The sequence below is a fragment of the Palaemon carinicauda genome, chromosome 8, assembly GCF_036898095.1.
Source record: "Palaemon carinicauda isolate YSFRI2023 chromosome 8, ASM3689809v2, whole genome shotgun sequence".
In the NCBI taxonomy this organism is placed as follows: Eukaryota; Metazoa; Arthropoda; class Malacostraca; order Decapoda; family Palaemonidae; genus Palaemon; species Palaemon carinicauda.
Genome location: NC_090732.1, coordinates 142,121,767 through 142,140,813, shown reverse-complemented (window position 1 = coordinate 142,140,813; position 19,047 = coordinate 142,121,767). Strand labels below are relative to the sequence as shown.

Sequence of the window (19,047 nt, the reverse complement as noted above, 5' to 3'; positions counted from 1 at the left end):
TGGCACTGATGTAATACTCATGAGGATATTTCTAATAAGTTAAAAAATTATAAAAGAAAAAAATATATGCCATACATATGTACACCATATATTGATAAGGTAGGTAGCGGCACTTTCAGATCAGCTGATCATAACCAAAGGTAGACAAAATTTTAAGTACTTCTCGATTGGTAAAATGCTTCCAAAATTGAAAAATAGAATACAAAAATGCATTGATAGAGCATATGATATCCTATAAAACAAAATGGAATAATGACAGATAGTAATAAAATATTGATAAAATCGTCGTCGGCGCCCACTCGTGTCCGAGTATTGGGTTCTGTCGTTAGCCATCAGCCTCCTATCTGTGGGGTGGGTGCTTATGCCTGATGTGGCAATTAAGTCCTAGTCTGTGGTGGAAGAGTCGCGGACAGTGTTCACAAGGGAGGGTAGGTGGTGGGCGGGGCTGTTCTAATCGCTCTCTCCTTCTTCTCCTCCTAGCCTCCTCATTTTGTCTCCTCCTCTCCTCGAAGTCCACGGTGCCATGGTGTACTGTACTCCTCCAGGTTTTCCTGTCCCTGGCTGTTTCTTCCCATGAGGAAGGATCGATGTCAGTTAGAGCCAGGGTGCGCTTTAGTTGATCTTTATAGCGCATTTTCGGGGCTCCTCGTGGTCTGGTGCCCTGGGTCAGTTCTCCGTAGAATATTTTCTTTGGGAGCCTAGATGGATCCATCCTATGCACGTGTCCTATCCAGCGGAGGCGGTGGTGGATGATGGTGGCCTCCACGCTGGTCAGCGAGGCACGTTCTAAGACTTCAATGTTGGTGGTGTGGCTCTCCCAGGGGATTTTCAAGATCTGCCTCAGTTTCATTTGTTGGAAGCGTTCTAGGTTTTTAAGATCGTTTCTATATAGCGACCATGTTTCACATGCATACAGGAGCGTGGAGAGGACTACTGCCCTGAACACCATTATTTTGGTGGTCATTGTTAGTGCGTGGTTGTTAAATATGCGGCAGTTGTGTCGGCCAAAGGCAGAGTGGGCTGCCCTGATCCTGTTCTCCACGTCCTTTTTGCTTGTGGGAGCTGATGTTAGGATGCTCCCTAGGTAGGAGAACTGGTCCACCTGTTCTAACGGTTGGTCATTCACTGTGGTATAGAAGTTGGGGAACATCAGTCCTGGTGGATGTTGGACGAGGGTCTTGGTTTTGTCTGAGTTGACTTGCATCCCAAAACGTTCGTAAGCAGAGTTGTATGCATCAGCTAACGACTGCAGGTCCTCTGCTGTCTGACCTGGGGTGGCATTGTCGTCAGCATACTGCATTTCTCGCACTGCACACAAGGTGGTCTTGGTTCTGGCGCGGAGTCTAGCGAGGTTGAAAGCGCCTCCATCCATGCGGAAACGTAGGTCGACTGAGGGTGTGTCTGGGGGAATCTCGTTGAGCATTGCTGCGGTGTATAGCGAGAAACACGTCGGAGCCAGAACACAGCCCTGCTTCAGGCCGCCGTTGATGGGGAAAGGGTCTGAAAGAGAGTTCTGGTGGCAGACTCTCCAAACCATTCCGTCATGGAGGGCACGCACCAGCTTGACAAAATCGGGTGGGCAGCCATATCTTTTGAGGACAGCCCACATGGCAGGTCGAGGTACTTTGTCGAAGGCCTTTTTCAAATCCCAGAAGATGAACATTATGGGCTGTTGTTGTTCGAGGCTCTTCTCTTGTAGTTGTCGCGCACAAAAGATCATGTCTATGGTCCCGCGGGATGGTCGAAAGCCGCACTGGGACTCTGGCAGGACGTCTTCTGCGAGAATAAGGATGCGGTCAAGAAGAATCCGAACGAAAATCTTACTCGCGATGCTTAATAGTGATATTCCCCGGTAGTTGTTACAGTTCTCCCTGTCTCCCTTCTTGAAGATGGTAGTGATGTTTGCATCGCGGAAGTCACTGGGGGGGGGGGGTCTTGGTCTCCCATATTTTCAGTATAAGGAGCATAAACGGTTCCTCAAGCCGGGGCCACCGTGAGTGAGGAGCTCCAACGGGATGTTGTCTGGCCCTGGGGCTTTGCCGGGCTTCATGCGCTGCAGGGCCTTGTTGAAGTCATGGATGGAGGGTGGTAGTGCCATCCAGTGACGGACGGGATGCTGCAGGGTCATTCGCAGGAGATCGTCTGGGGTGTCTGCTTGGTCATTGAGGAGGTTCTCAAAGTGAGACCTCCACCTGGCCAGGATGCCCTCGCTGTCGGTAATGGTCGTGGCCCCATCCGCGTCCTTCAGGCTGCCCACTGATGACCGTGTGGGACCGAATATTTCTTTTGTTGCTGCATAGAAGCTGCGCAGGTCACGTTGGTCAGCGAAACTCTGTATTTCTGCAGCTTTTCTTTGCCACCAGGTGTTCTGGGCTTCACGGATACCTCTTTGGCAACCAGCTTCAGCCACCTTGTGAGCACATTTGTTAGCTGCTGTTGGTTGGTTTTCCAAAGTCAGGCGTGCTTGTCGTTTGGTTTCAATGAGAAGAGAGATGGTAGCATCATTCTCATCAAACCAATCCTGCCGTTTCTTGGTGGTGTAGCCTAGTGTTTCCTCCGCGGCACGGGCCATGGCGTTTCTGAGGGTGGTCCAGTAGTGCTCGACAGTGGCCTGGCCCACAGGGTCTGCGAGGTATTGTTCGCAGGCCTCCTTGTAGTTCTGTGCCACCTGTGGGTTGCGGAGCTTACTACAATCAAAGCGTTGGTGTGGTACGCTGTCAGGTGCCCTTCTGGGTGGTCGTAGGGTCGTCACGGAGAGTCGGGAGATGAGGAGTCTGTAGTCCGTCCAGCAGTCGTCTGCTCCGGGCATGGATTGGGTGATGCGGACGTCTCCTCCGTCTCTGGCTCTGGTCAGGACGTAGTCCAGGGTGTGCCAGTGTTTAGACCGTGGGTGTCTCCATGTGGTCTTTTGTCGCTTTGGTAACTGGAAGATGGTGTTGGTTACCACAAGTTGGTGTTCTGCACACAGACCCAGTAGGAGTTGGACATTGGCATTGCAATTTCCAATGCCATGGCGGCCGATGATTCCCTCCCACAGGCGATGGTCTTTGCCTACTCGGGCATTAAAGTCGCCAAGCACAACGAGCTTGTCATTGGCGGGCACTGCCTGGATGGTGCGGTCGAGCTGGGTGTAGAAGGCCGCTTTGTTATCATCGGTTGAGGTCATAGTCGGGGCGTAGACAGAGATCAGAGTGAGATGTCTGTCCCGCGTGATGGGGATGCGGACAGTCATCAGGCGCTCACTGATGGCCTTGGGAGAGAGGTTGTGCTGCTGCACTAGCTGGGAACGGATGGCGAAGCCGACACCGTAGATGCGAGGCTCCTCTAGGGCCTTACCTTTCCAGAAGATGGTGTAGCCTGTTCCAGCTTCCCTGATGTTGCCCTCTTCGGGTAGTCTGGTCTCGCTAAGAGCCGCCACATCAACATTGAAGCGAGCTAGCTCCTTGCAGACGAGGGCTGTACGTCGTTCCGGGCGGTTGGTGTTTGTCACGTCTTGGAGGGTGCGGATGTTCCACGCACCTAAGGTTAATATTTTTTTCTTGTTATTTCGACCGCATTAGTGGGATGTCCGCCAGCCGCGGTGAGCTGACCAGACGGGTTTGCCGTGTCCGATGTTTACCCCACCTTTTCTAGGGGCCTCCCCATGTGGGGTGGGCTACGGTGTCCTCAATAGGCCAGCCCAGTCACAGGTCCAGCTGCCGAACTCTCGTGTCACGGCACCGTCACCAGAGAGCGACTGAATCTTAGACTCGCCGCCTGAGTGCAGTCGTGGGCTAAGGGCTTCCAGCTATCCAAGCCTGCCCCCTTCACCCACGGTGCTGTCGCCTCAGGACTTGCTGGTGGTGATGATGATGGTGAGAAAGAGATGAAGAAGGGTGGAGGAAACGACAGAATGCCAGTAGCTAGGTACTGTATATTGTTTTGGGTGGTCGTGGCTTTGCAACGGCCACGCACACACACTTGGCCCACATCATTTTCACCGCGGCTCAAGACATATGAGACAGGCGGCTTCTCCGATGTTGGTTGCATCGGGCTGCCGGGTTCTTGTTATGTCAAGGCCCGCCTTGATAAAATATGATTGAGATGATTGCCGAATCATAAAGCATCGTAATAAATCTACGGAAACTTCACTTTTTTAGTTCAACATGTGACGAAATCGACTTATGACGCATCTATTGGTCCCGATCTCCGTCGTAAGTTGGCGATTACCTGTACTCAGGAGAACCACTCGACCCTCCGACGGAAAGGGGTGCCCTGCGGAGACGGAGCTGAAAAGTTACATTACAAACAGTTACAATTGCACTTCATTAATGAGGAGGACCATTCGGAAACGCAACCTAACCCACAAACGGGAAAGGTGCTCCCCCCCACCCCGCAAGTATACTGCCGGCCACCCACAAAAAGTGAACAGCGATGACCTTGAGAAAGAGCAACACCGAAGTCAAGCAGATTCCTTCTAAGAACGCGTAGAGGGGAAGGCGACAATAACAGCTGAACGGAATAGTATCGAAATGATGATGATTCCCCTGGGGCGGCGGCCAAGTTACATGGAAGGCTATTCGCCAATGGGATGACTGATGTCCAAGGGAGAAAGGTTGGAAGGGAAAGTTCTCCATCCTTGAGAACCTGCTGCAATGGGTAGTTAACCCTCGCTACATTCTAATGGCTTGTCGTTTTAGTTTCGCCGAAAGTAATATCCTTATAAATAGTGTTGGTTTGTATTCCAGTTACGGAATAAAAACATATGCAAGAAATATTACTTTCCCATACAGTATGTACTTTTTTTTTTTTTTTTTTTTTTTTTTTGCACTTCTCTGTTTTTATTCGCTTTACTGTTGCAGGCCAGATTTCTTTGTATTTCATTTTTCTATTTTCTTTATAAATATCCAAATGCCATTTCTTTATTATTTCCTATTGATAAAACTGACACTAGTATGAAAAATATGATTTGAAATGATGTAAAAATAAACAATATAATTCATTGATATTCTATTAAAGAACATGATAATTGAACATCTGTATCAATGAGATTTTTGCGCATTCACATTCTTTACCAAACTTTCAATATCAGGTAGAATTTCAGATGTGGTTACTCTTAAGCTAAGCTGCAAATGTTCAATAGTAGGTCTTGATTAGGTTTCGATTTGACATACTGTACTGTAACTGTTCACATAAATAGCTACTTCCAAAATTAGAAATAAAATTTCTTGCTTGTTTCAGTATCTGCGGATATTCTTCCCGTGGCAAAAACTAATAAAACTTCAGTAGAGATGTCTCTTAATCTTTTATGAAGCTTGTTATCTCCTTGTAGATCAAATAATTCCATCAGCAAATTTTCAGGAACAGATTTAACATCTACTTCAAATGGCAAAGAAAGCATTGTAAATTAAGAATCTTGGTGATTAAAGTCTTGGAATCTGTCAGAGAATTCCATCTTGAATGACTGGAGCTCATTTACAAAGGAAATCTGCTTGTCTATGCTGTGCTAATCTCGGAAAGTGGAAAACATTCTAATTTCTTAGTTGTCTCTCTCACAGTTGAAGTTTAGTTTGAAACACTGATATGTTTATTGTAAATTGGAAGTTTGAGTGGGAAAGGAATTCTTTAGACAAAGGTTGAGTATTTAATAATTTCATTTTTTTGTTTTAAGAAACCTAAAAACCTTTGCGGGCCGCATTTCAACACATTGCCCATATCTGGACAAAAGGGAATGGATGAGAAGTAAAAGGCAAAATGTAGAGGGGGTTGCTCTCATGGGGAAGCTTAAATTCAGATCTGAAATCCCCTTCTATATCATCAATATTAAACTTTTCTAAATTCCAAGTCTTCAAAGCTCTAACCTCACCTATGTGTGGGAAGTGATAGGCTGAGGGGCATAGGGGGCAGGAATGGGAAATTGACCTCAAACTACTGTAATATTTGTTTCCCTTATCTTTCATTGAGCTCACCTATCTTTCAATCTGGTTTCAGCTAAATATTAGTAATCAGACATAAGCTCCTCTGATAGAGAGCTACATTCAGTGCATCGCATGTGTAAGGAGCACGTGAGTCCTCTAAAAGACATGTGTTTCAAATGAGAAACTGCTTTTGCTAACAGGGACTTTTTCCCTTTGTATTCTACACAAAATCTAGGCTTTAAAAATATGTGGGACATACATCTACTATTGCTGAGAAGTAAGCAAATAATACTAATACCACACTAGTATGGAGTAAATTCAGTTGCATCAGGCTGAGGCTACAGTTGAAGAAGAATGAAAAATTAAAATGGTGCTAGCTGGAGGGAGCAATGATACGTTTGTACTCATCGCAACCGAAATTCAAAGTGACGCTATCCCGATAGGGGGTGGAGTAGGGCTTCTCTCCCAAACGCAGCACCTCATTAACAAATTCAACGGTAGTTCCAGCTTGTGCTGAATCATTTCACTATTTAAGGGATGAAAGGTTTACATACATGTAGAGACAAATAACCATCAAAAGAAAGTAGAAATATGATAGCCATAAAATTATTCAGTCATTTTTTATTCCCAAAGTCTTGTGTAAGGTCATTTCCAGTTAAATGATTTGTGTTTGAAATGATTAAGAAAATTCCCATGGCCTAACACCATTACCACCAAAATACAGTAAACAACATAAATACTGTTAAAAAAAATACATACCTCCATACAAAATGCCAGCACCGCTCCAAACATTACCCTACCCCACATATACAATGCATCTGCAGTAACTTTAAATCGGAATCCATAATCACTTGCAGCTATCGAAGTACCTAGAAATTCCAAACAAACAAATTACATAAAGCTGTAAAATTACTTAAAAAGAGTATACTTAACTTATAACAGTAATATTGATCATGTCTTCCTAGAATTTGAATAAAATATAAGAGAGCTTGTTTATATGTAGTTCACCTGAAGACCTACCTTCCATTATAATGGCTAAAGGAAGAAGGGAGACAGTCATCCAAGGTTGAATGTGATAAACCATGTCAATTGGATTACTTAACCCCAGCTCAGACTTCTGCATGACAAGCTGGGATAAAGTCCAACGAAGACCACTGTAAAATTATAAAAAAAAATTACAGCAATGAATAACATTTATGCTCTGTAGATGTACTTCTGATTTGAAAAAAAAATTATCATAATTTCTTGAATATTTTTCATTACAACCTACCTTAGCAACGATGCTATAAGCACTAAAATAAATCCAAACAAGTTGAACTGCGTATATTTATACGTGAAAAGGAAGAGCCCACCAGCAATGAGTACAACCAATACAACAACACTCCATCTCTGAAATATAAAATGTTTTAATAGTAACTTTAATTTTTTCTAGCCATACAACCCTGAGTCCTTTCAAACAGAGAATATGTCTTTAGTGAAGCTGGAATGGCCATTCAATCGTTAACATGATTGATTAACAACAAGCAGCAAAAGGGGGAAGTCAACCCCCACATTCCTGTCACAGAATAGCCATGACTCACTGACCTGAGAATTAACAATTCTAAGATCTTTTTAAGTTCATCACTATCAAACTTGGGTGATTAAGTATTTACAGAAATCCTTCTGCATAACACGGTTCACCTATCACTCCCTTAGTACTGTACTTTGCAGATTTATAAATATTTTATGTGTAAATTTATGTACAGTAGTGACTCCTCTTTATATTGTGGGTTTCTGAGGGCAGATAAATCTTATATTTTTCATATTTCAGTTTTTGACCTAAAAACTAATAAAGGAAATTACTGTACTGTAACAATGCATATACTTGTGTAACACTTGTGATATTACATACTGTGAGAGCTCAAAATTTTCACTATTGAGAAAATAATTTTTATCATGTATCTCATGTATCATACCAGTTATTATCATTATTACTTGCTAAGCTACAACCCTAGTTTGAAAAGCAGGATGCTATAAGCCCAGGGGCTCCAACACGGAAAATAGCCCAGTGAGGAAAGGAAACAAGGATTATTAAATATTTTAAGAACAGTAAGAATATTAAAATAAATATTTCCTAATTAAACTACAAAAACTTGAAAAAACCAAAGGAAGAGAAATAAGACAGAATAGTGTGCCTGAGTGTACCCTCAAGCAAGAGAACTCTAGCCCAAGACAGTGGAAGACAATGGTACAGAGGCTATGGCACTACCCAGAACTAGAGAACAATGGTTTGATTTTGGAATGTCCTTCTCCTAGAAGAGCTGCTTACCATAGCTAGTCTCTTCTACCCTTACCAAGAGAAATGTAGCCACTGGACAATTACAGTGCAGTAGTTAATCCCATGGAAGAAGAATTGTTTGGTAATCTCAATGTTGTCAGGTGTATGGGAACAGAGAAGAATTTGTAAGAATAGGCCAGACTATTCGGTGTAAGTGTACGCAACGGGAAAATGAACTGTAACCAGAGAAAAGGATCCAATGTAGTACTGCCTGGCCAGTCAAAAGGAACCCATTACTTTCTAGCGGTAGTATCTCAACGGGCAGGTGGTGCCCTGGCCAACCTTTTTTAAGACAAAATTATAATAAACTAACCTCCTTTTCTCCACCACTTCATCCAAACTTCTCGACCAATAAGTTAAAAAAGCAAGAGAATGAATAATAAAAGCTTTGTTAGCAATGCAAATGGCTATAAATAACTAAACGAAAAACAGCTGTTATATTAAGAATAGCCAATTTGGAAACAACAGCTATTTTAGCTATTATACTTGTATTTCAACTTTTCTACTTGTCATTAACCACTAAAGTGTCTTTACTTTACTAGAGACCTGCACTTACTGAAAGGAACAAACATTGGATATTTTTATTTTAGAGGTAAATGTCAATAAATCAAGCTTCTGAAGAAGAAGCAATATGAACATCATTAGAATATAGGAATACAGTGAGCCCTCGCTACTTTGCGGTTCGACCATCGCGGATTCACCGCTTCGCGGATTTTTTTCATAACCCATGTATATACATATATTGCGGATTTTCCGGAAATTTCGAAAATACCGCGATGTGACCGATGGTGCGAGATTGGAGAAAGTAAGGAAAATTGAATCATGATTGATTTTCAATATAAATGAAACTTTAAGGAGCATCAAAGATATCATTTGTTAGAGAGATAGAGAGAGGTAAGGAATAGGAGGTAGTGAAAAGTATCCGAGAGAGAGAGAGAGAGAGAGAGAGAGAGAGAGAGAGAGAGAGAGAGAGAGAGAGAGAGAGAGAGAGAGAGAGTTTAAATGTAATAACAAAAAATTTGATAGGTTATAACACATTGGTGCTTATGTAATATCAACTGTATACTGTAGACGGTTTGAATAAGTTAAGAAATGGTATAAACGATACTTTGTCAGTGTATTTGTACACTCTCGAACAGCAGCTAGATGTCAGCTGATCTAATCACAGCCAAAAGTAAAACAAAAAGAAGTCAACAATACTCAATTTTTAAAACACACCCGAAATTTAAAAAGAAAAGTACACTCTTTCTTAATGTGCAATTAACTATTTAAAGAGTAGCAATTTTCTAGAATAAAATGATGTTTCCCAAAAAATAGTGGTTTGCTGATGAAATCGGATGCCGTATTTTTAGCTACGATTGAAATGGATGTAGACTCGGCATAATTTTTTCGTTTCGTATTTAATTGACACTAAGAAAACTAATTTTAGTTTCTTCATCTAAATGTAAGTATTGTATAACACGAAGAGAGAGAGAGAGAGAGAGAGAGAGAGAGAGAGAGAGAGAGAGAGAGAGAGAGAGAGAGAGAGAGAGAGAGAGAGAGAGAGAGAGAGAGAGATGAATAAGCTGTTGTAATCAAATGGCGTGTTTTTGTTTCGTGAGAATTTCATCGCCACGACTATAACAACAACATACTGTACTGAACTTTAGAGTATTATACAGACTACTGTAATATGATAAAGGAAAATATTTGTAATCTATTTTATATGAAATGGGGCTATTTTTTTTTTTTGCTTACTCCCCCCCCCCCCCCCCCCCCGAACACACACACACCTGTGCTTGAGCTCACTTTGTTTAGAGGTAGGACTTCAAAGGGGATAGGGCTGGCGCGCAAGTTTGATTAAATAGCTAAGGTTTGTATAGTTAGGAAAAATACAAATTACCTACGAATTTGTCATTTGTTCTGTAACTGAAATACAAACCACGCTATTTAATATGGGTGACTCACCCGTTAGGAAGGGTGGAAAGTCCCAGCCAGTACTGGCTTTTGGCTTTGCCCGGGGACTCAGTATCTGAGTGTGTCAGCACTCAACAATAAGGAGTCCCTGCACCTCGCTAGAACCTTGTTTCGCAAGGGCTGCGGCTTACGTAAGCTGTGTGTGAAGGTATGAAGTGTGACTCGTTCTAGGAAGTTGACCTGTAGTCTTTAGATGGAAACTTTAGGCTAGGACTCTCTCAATACCACCTCGTCAGGGTAGGGGGATGTGAAAGTATTAGCTTAATACTAGGAACACAAGGAAACATGGCTTACCTGCAGTGGTTCGAGGTCAGCTGTGCAGAGAACCCAGGATGCTGCTTTCCCCAAGAGAGGGGAGGATGAAGAAAAGAATAAGGGCCACACATACCTTTTCATTCATGCAGACTAAGACCGGGTAACAATGCCCTCAACCTTCTGCTACTTGTCCATTAAGGAGCCTGAGGTTTTAAACCGGCTGTTGTGCAGCCACCACAGGGCCGATAGAAAACGTATCGAGCCTCCTGTGGGTCACGTCTTGCAGGTAGTGGGCTGTGAAGGTCGTCTGATGCTTCCACACCCCAGCTTGGAGCACCTGCGTCACTGTAAAGTTTTTCTTGAAGGCCAGGGACGTAGCTACGCCCCTGACGTCATGTGCTCTAGGGCGACGTGACGGAGGAGGGTCTGGATTCAGGGACAGATGGATCACCCTACGAATCCATGCCAAAATGGTGTTCTTGGTGACCCTCCTCTTAGTCCTCCCAGTGCTCACAAACAATGCCTGCACCTGGGGACGTACTGCAGCCGTTCTTTTGAGATATAGCCTCAGACTCCTTACTGGACACAGTAGGAGATGGTCTGGGTCATCTGTTACAGAGCGAAGACTCAAAATCTGGAAGGAGTCGAACCGAGGGTCCGGCACTCCCGGATTCTGAGTCTTAGCAATAAACTCAGGGACGAATTTGAACATTACCTTCCCCCATCGCCTTGAATGGGCGATGTCATAAGAGAGACCATGAAGTTCACTGACCCGCTTGGCCGAGGCCAAAGCTAGTAGGAACACCGTCTTCCAAGTTAGGTGGCGATCTGAAGCCTGGCGTAATGGTTCGTAGGGAGGTCTCTTAAGAGACCTGAGAACTCAAACCTCGTTCCATGGAGGAGGTCTCACTTCCGACTGAGGGCAGGTAAGTTCATAACTTCGTATGAGTAGGGAAAGTTCCAGCGAGAAGAAATGTCCACTCCTTTGAGCCTGAAGGCTAGACTTAAGGCTGAGCGATAGCCTTTCAACGCCGAGACTGAAAGGCACATTTCTCCCTGCAAATACACGAAGAACTCCACTATTGCTGGAATAGTGGCATCGAGTGGAGAGATACCCCTTCCATGACACCAACCACAGAAGATTCCCGACTTTGCCTGGTAGACAGATGCGGATGACCTTCGCAGGTGTCCAGACATCCTGACCGCAACTTGTTGGGAAAATCCTCTCTCAGCGAAGTGATGCTGGATAGTTTCCACGCGTGAAGTCGTAGCGAAGCTACGGCTTTGTGGAAGATGTTGGCGTGTGGTTGTTTGAGTAGCTCGTGTCGTGGAGGGAGTTCTCTCGGAAGTTCCGTTAGGAGTTACATAAGGTCCGGAAACCATTCCGCGTGATGCCATAGCGGAGCTATAAGGGTCATCGAAAGATTGACCGATATTCTGGTCTTGTTGAGCACCTTCCTCATCAGACAGAACGTGGGAAAGGTGTATACGTCGATGTTGTCCCACCGTTGTTGGAAAGCATCTTGCCAGAGCGCCTTGGGATCCGGGACTGGGGAGCAGTACAGCGGAAGCTTGAAATTCAGCGCTGTAGCGAACAGATCCACAGTCGGGGAACCCCACAGAGTCAGGACTTTGTTGGCTACTAGATGATCCAAAGACCACTTGGTACTCACTATCTGAGACGCTCTGCTCAGACTGTCGGCGAGCACATTCCTCTTGCCTGGAATGAAGCGTGCTGATAGTGGAATCGAGTGGGCTTCGGTCCATCTCAGTATCTCTACTGCGAGATGGGATAGCTGCTTTGAAAAGGTACCTCCTTGCTTGTTGATGTAAGCCACTACGGTGGTGTTGTCGCTCCATCACAGAGTGACCCGCCAGGTATTGTTGGAACTGTTGAAGGGCCAGGAATACAGCCTTCATTTCTAGCAGATTTATATGGAGGCGCTTTTCTGATTCTGACCACAGGCCTGAGGTCCTGTGTTGCAGAACGTGGGCCCCCCACCCTTCCTTTGAGGCGTCCGAAAACAGCATCAAATCCGGGGGAGGACGAGAAGATCCACTCCTCTTCGTAGGTTCTCGTCTGTCACCCACCACTGAAGGTCCGTCTGTTCCGCAGGACCCATAGGGATCATGACGTCCGGGGAATTGTAACCCTGATTCCACCGAGACTTGAGTCGCCATTGGAGGGATCTCATCCTGAGGCGACCGTTGGGAACTAGATGAGCCAAGGATGAGAGGTGGCCGAAGAGACGTAATCACGATTGGGCTGGAAGTTCTTCTCGTCTGAGGAAAGGGCTTGCAACCCTCCTCAGCCTTGCTAACCTGTCGTCTGATGGGAAGGCTTTGTGGAGATTGGTGTCTATGATCATGCCTAGATATACCAGTCTTTGAGTGGGAAGCAGAGAGGACTTCTCGAGATTTACCATGATCCCCAGATCTTGGCAAAGTCCCCGAAGTTTGTCTCGGTGTCGAAGAAGGGCTGACTCCGAGTCTGCTAGGATCAGCCAGTCGTCCAGATAACGGAGGAGACAGATGCCGATCCTGTGTGCCCACGACGATATTAGGGTGAACACTCTGGTGAAAACCTGTGGTGCTGTGGAGAGACCGAAACACAGCACCTTGAACTGGTACACCTTGTTGTCTAGGCTGAATCTTAAGTACTTCCTTGAAGACAGATGGACTGGGATCTGGAAGTACGCCTCCTTTAGGTCCAGTGTGCACATGAAGTCTTGCGGTCTCACTGCAAGTCTGACCGTGTCTGCGGTCTCCATGCTAAACGGAGTTTGCTTGACAAACTTGTTCAGAGCTGAGAGGTCGATGACTGGTCTCCAGCCTCCAGACGCCTTCTTTACAAGAAAGAGTCGACTGAAGAAGCCTGGGGACCCGTCGAGGACCGCTTGGAGAGCGCCTTTCTTCAACATGATCTGGACTTCTGCCCGAAGGGCTTCCCCCTTGACAATCCCATGGCAAGGGAGCTCAACGACACTGGATCCGCTGTCAGGGGAGGTAGAGATGTTGTGAACGGGACGCGATATCCTTGACTGATTACGAAAATCGTCCAGGAATCGCCCCCGAGTTGCTGCCACCTGTTCGCGCAACTTTATAGGCATCCCCCCACTGGTGGACAGGCAGGGGGACTGCCAATCCCAGCGTTTGCAGCCTCGCCGGCTCCCTCTAGGATTCTTTCCTCCCCTGGAGGACTTTTTGCCTTTCTTGTCCTTGACAGGAAAGGGCTTAGACACCGTTGTCTTCGCTGCAGCTGCCGGTTTTGTGGTCTTGGTAGGACGTGGTTGCTGGGGTGCTCGAGGTTTATAGGGCTTCGATGTTAGAGCCCTATGTAGGAGAGAGTCCTGGTTGGACTTCATCCACCTCTCAGCCGCCTGCTCCACGTCCTTAGGCTCGAACAAGTTCTTCCCCATAACAGAAGAATGTCTGAGCCTGCTGATCTCGGTATTGGGGACCTTTTGATGGAATCTCTCAGATACCACATCTCAAAGTTTCAAGATGGTATTAGCCCACAAGTTCGAGACTTAGTGGGCTAGAAACTCGATCGTGTGAGTGCCCGAGAGTAAAAAGGTCTCCATGGCCTTCCTGGTACTTTCTTTGGACAAGTCCTCTGAATGTAACAGGATGCCTAAGGACCCTGGCCAAATGTCCAGCCACGAAGTTGCCTGCATGGCACACTTCGCTACCTTCTCCTGGCTAAGGATCTCCGTTGCCGAGAACGAGACCTACCGGTTCGAGAGTTTCTCTAGAGGGACTCCCCTGGTAAGCTTTTCCAAAGAGTGGTGTAGGGGAAGAGCTGAACAAGTCTCCTCAACGATGTCAAAGTACCTCCTCTGTTGGACACGAGGAGGCGGGAGGAGTTTGTTGCCGGCGCTGGATCGGCTTGAGGAGGCAAGCTCGGAGAGCTGGGCTTCGACCTTGTCTCTGGCACTCTTAACTCCTTGAGACCAAGGCAAAGCCGCGCTGGCCTTCGAGGGTTTTTGAGTCCCAAAGACTCGGGCCAAGACCGTGTCTTTGCCCTCACGAGGGGGAATCTCTGGATCCGCAAACCCATTGAGATTCCTCATAAGGGTCAGAACCTGCCAGAACATATGCTCTGACTCCTGCAGCTCCCCTCCTGAAGGGCTAGCAGCAAAGTCTCCTGTCCCCAAAGGCTCTTCTTGGGGGGACTCGTGGAGGTTTTCCGAGTGCTTGGCTAGCTCCGGTCTAAGCCTTGAAGATACTTTGGCACAGTCTTGGAGTCCTTCGACTCCCTCCTGGAGGGATGTAGGACTCCAACAACGATAGTGGGAGGCTCTTCTCCACCCCTACCCGAGAAGACTTTCCAGTGCGAGGTGGGGTTTCCCTCATTGGTGCGATGGGAAACGCCTCACCTCACATGACTCCCCTGAGGACGGGAAATCTTCGTCCGAAGGGGAAAGAGTGAAAGTCCGAGGGGGGGGGGTGAGGAGGCCTTCCTCAAGGACTTACGAGCAGTCAGCTTCGCCCTCGGAGAAGTTACCACGTTCGACATTCCTCTCTTCCTCTTCAGGGGAGTAGAAGCTTCCAATGATTTGTGGCCCAGCTCAGAGAGAACAGGCTTCAAAGCCTGCATGACCGCTCTGACCAGGGACCCAAACCAAGGCTCCTGACTGACGGCTGCGCTGTCAGAAACTCCCTCTGGAGGGAAGGGGATCGACCGGATCCTAGGAGGAGTTACCAAAGGGGGGGTTCGCCTGAAAAGATGAAGGAGAAGTAAAGTCCCTGGACCTTTCCGGAATCTTCCCCCCTGCCGTCGAGCGCGCTGTTCTGCGCTTGCGGAGGGGGGGAACGCAACGATGATGACCTGGCCGCCCGTTGTCCTGCAGCCTCGCGCGTGGGGGGTTGAGGATCGCACTGGGGAGCGTGCTGGCGCTTGCATGATGAGAAATGCCCTGGGTCACGCACGCACGCGAGGGCGATGGCGAGGGTGGGCGCAGGCGAGCGAGGGTGCGCGATGGCGCGAGCTGGAGAAGGCCGAGGATGCACTGAAGGATGGATAAACGCTCGCGCGCGAAGGTAACTGTTCGCACGCGCGCGGGCACGCAGGTTCCGGCCGAAGAGCCCGTGCGGGCGATACCGTTGGGCGCGCGCGCAGGAGACACATCTTTTGCGCGCGGGCGCGCATGAGAGCGCACATCAGGCTGTGGCGATGGGCGTGGGCGGGCAGGGCGTGGGCGGGCAGGGCGTGGGCGGGCAGGGCGTGAGCGGGCAGGGCGTGGGCGGGCAGGGCGCGCGTACGCAAACCTCGTGGGCGCGCAGGCGTGGAATGATGGCGCGTTAGGGCATACGCCCTAGATGCCCTGAAGGGACCCTTGCCTGTTTTACAACAGGATGCGTTGGCGCCCACAGTGCGTCAGCAGCCAGGAACGGTGATGGCAGGTTAGCAGGTCTGACGGGTGGAAGGTCGGCGTGTCCTTTTTAAGGACGACCTTCCACCGAAGGAGATCGCAAACGGTCTGCAGAGAGATCCAGGGTTGTAGCTGGGAGAGTCGGAGAACAATGACGAGGTTCCTCTGCGGCGGACTGCGGAGACGATGAACCGAAGAGGCGCCACCTAACACCCTTGTGAGGTGAAGGAAGGCCTCTACGGCAAAGAGGAAGGCGGGCTTTACGCCTTATGCGCCCTCTGGGGGCCGTGGGGTCAGCGGGCTGACCATCAGCAGTCCTCCGAAGAGGAGTCTCTGTGAGTGAACTCCCCGGAGGAGGAGAATCACCGGTAGGAGAGACCGTTGGACTTAGTTCCTCCCTCGAAGGATGTGCAGAGGGAGGAACTTAGTCTTCGGCTACAGCAGGATCATCACGAGCAGAGGTTTGAGATAACGCATCGGAAGCCTCTTGTGGAGGATTAATTTTATTTTAATTTATTTTTTTTCTTTCCAAATCGAGACATTTTATTTGCTTTAGCTTTGTCATTAGAGAGAGAGAGAGTGTTTATTTACTTAAGTTTTGTCAAATTGCAAGAGAGAGAAAGTGTGTTTATTTGTTTTAGTTTTGTCAAATAGAGAGAGAGAGAGAGAATTTCATTTGCTTTAGTTTCGCTAGATCGCGCGTGCGCGAGAGAGTATGTGTGTTTGTATGTGCGTGTGTGTTTGTGTGTCCGCGGTGCGCGCCGAAGAACAAGGGTAGTTAGCGAATGATTGTTCATAGTGGGAAAGACTGTCGGTATATTTGAGGTTGTTTGTTTACCTTTTTAGCTAGGTTAGGGCGGTAATGAATGTCTTGGGCGAGAGCATTGGATATTTGACTGTAGTAGGAGTCGGTTATGTTATTTTTGTTCTTTGAAAGCCGGCTGTGAAGTGATTTTTTTATATTCGGAGCCGTAATTCCTCCTTTAGGTCCTTAGACTCTTTTAAACTCCTTGGAGTTTTTGTTTGTCTGTGGCCTGTTGGTTGCCTGCCGCACATTTGATAGATTGATGACGACCTGGACCGTATAATATGAACTTAGGAGAAGACTGCGGATGTTTATATTTAGACTGCGAGATATTGAAAGAATTTTAATTGTTGACGACCCGGCTGAAAATAAATTTGTTCGTGTTGATGATGATGACATGATGATGATGAGATGATGATGATGATGACCAACGATAATGTGATTGAACAGTCGAATTAACTGCAGTTATTGTTTGCCAGGAAGTTGTGGCAATTGGCTTAAGGACTGTTGCCAGTGTGTGGAGTCTATGGACGACGGTGGCCACACACGTATATTAAATATTTAAGGTTTTTTCGTATGTTTTAGTATTAAGTGATTTATTTTAGTGTTTAAGTGATTTCCGTTACTGTGTGGGGACTGTTGGTGTTGGGTTGTAAAGTTTTTGGTGATTGGTGAGTTCTGTGTACCCACACACACCGCTATAATATAAATATAAAGTGTTATTTATGTCTGTCTAGTGTTAAGTTTGTTTAATGTGTGATTTTTGTTTTGGTTGCGGTGAATATAGTTTTAAGGTTATGTTTTGTTTGTTTTTCCCTTCGTGCAATAGTCTAGTTTAAAGTAAAGTAAGGGGAAAGTATGTGTTGTGGGATATTTTGAAAGAAGAGTGATCAAAGGTGTGGGGGTTTGTTTTTGTTGACATCCCGCCACACTCTGCCACGACAACATCGACGATAGACAGAGGATCAACTCTGCCAAAGTCGGCGAATGTTTGACAGCGGTCCCCAACCGAATCATATCAAACAAGGCTTACTTGGAGGGCGAACCCTCAAGCCCCAAGGAAGCCCAAAGCTGAAACAAATCATCATTAAATACATGAATATTTAAATCCTCCCCCGGGGAAGGAGGAGGAGCTGCCTCGCTACAGGAGGTAACTCCCTCTCCCAAACCCCGAGATCGGGCAACAGAACTATGGCCTACGCTACCACTCGACAGTTTCTCGGAAGAAACCAATCAAGCGGGAGCTTCAGAAGAGATTTGAGCCACAGAAGAAGAGCCCTTGGGATTTTCTCTTTTCAAAGAAACCTTCGAAGGAGAAATATCCCGCCTGGACTTCTTCCGGCGCCGGGAAAACCTCTCCCACTGGGAGATAGACCTCTCCCTACACTCACCACACACTTTATTTCTATCACACTGCTGGCCCCTACAATAAGGACAAAGGGTGTGAGGGTCCGTATCGACCGCCGACATAAATGTGCCACAAGGGCGGTCGGGTAATCCAGGACACTTTCGCATAGCAGAGGCCAACTTCACGCATACCTGTAAAAGGAAAATTAAAAAGCATTGTGTGGCTGTCAAGAAGGCGAGGGTGAAAGCGGACACGTCCGACTACCACCTGAGCCGAGAGCAAAGTGAGCTCAAGCACAGGTGTGGGGGGGGGTTAGCAAGCTACCCTCCTTACCCCTCCGCTAACTAGTGATGGAGTAGTAAACCCTCATTAAAATTCTAATGGCTCGTCATTTCAGCTACGCCAAAAGTAATAACACCCCATATTAAATAGCATGGTTTGTATGTCAGTTACGGAACAATTTATCATTAAATTTTATTCTTGTCATTAGGCCTAGGACTGAGATGGATGGTTAATGTGGGAAATGTGATTTAAAGGACTCAGGTTTGTATAGCTAGGATAAATACAAATTAATTTTAGAATTTGTTGTGCGTACCTCCTCGTATAAAAATCTTTGCCTTAATATAAAAAAAATAAAAAAAAAATAAAAAAAAATAAAAAGGCCCTTTCTTACCTGGACATGTTATACTTCCTCGTCCTGTATAGAAGCAAGGGAAGTGACTTCAACAACCACCGAACAGTTAATCAAAGGGTTGTAGAAGCTGTTAGGGCTCTGGCCAATGTTGGCTTAAAACAAAGTTAATAATAGGACACTGAATACCTATCACCCTAGCAAGGATATGGCACCAACAGTGCCAAACCATGCACATCCAGAGATATGTTCAGGTTATGGACCTGACAAAACATTGGTAGCTGTCACACCAGGCTCACAATCACTAACAGACTATGAAGGTACAAGTGATACATGAGCTCTGTATTAGCATGAGGCAGAGAGAGGCTGATACTCCATTAGTCTGTTGTATGGTGCTACAGATCGGTCAGGGCAGGACCAATCCTTTCAACTAATGAAAAATCAGAGGCTGTAAAACACAGCT

At 46.5% G+C, this 19,047-nt stretch overlaps 1 protein-coding gene across 7 annotated transcripts in view; it reads right to left on the bottom strand.

Annotated features, from left to right (window-relative positions):
- The window catches only part of LOC137645997 (solute carrier family 35 member C2), a 132,164-nt gene that overhangs the window by 46,744 nt on the left and 66,373 nt on the right, over positions 1–19,047 (bottom strand). For all 7 annotated transcript variants that reach the window (XM_068379120.1, XM_068379122.1, XM_068379121.1 and 4 more), the window contains 3 exons: positions 7,168–7,286; positions 6,918–7,051; positions 6,657–6,766 (listed from right to left, as the gene is read on the bottom strand). In XM_068379120.1, coding sequence (XP_068235221.1) covers positions 6,657–6,766; positions 6,918–7,051; positions 7,168–7,286 — 363 coding nt within the window. The remainder of the gene's footprint in view (positions 1–6,656; positions 6,767–6,917; positions 7,052–7,167; positions 7,287–19,047) is intronic.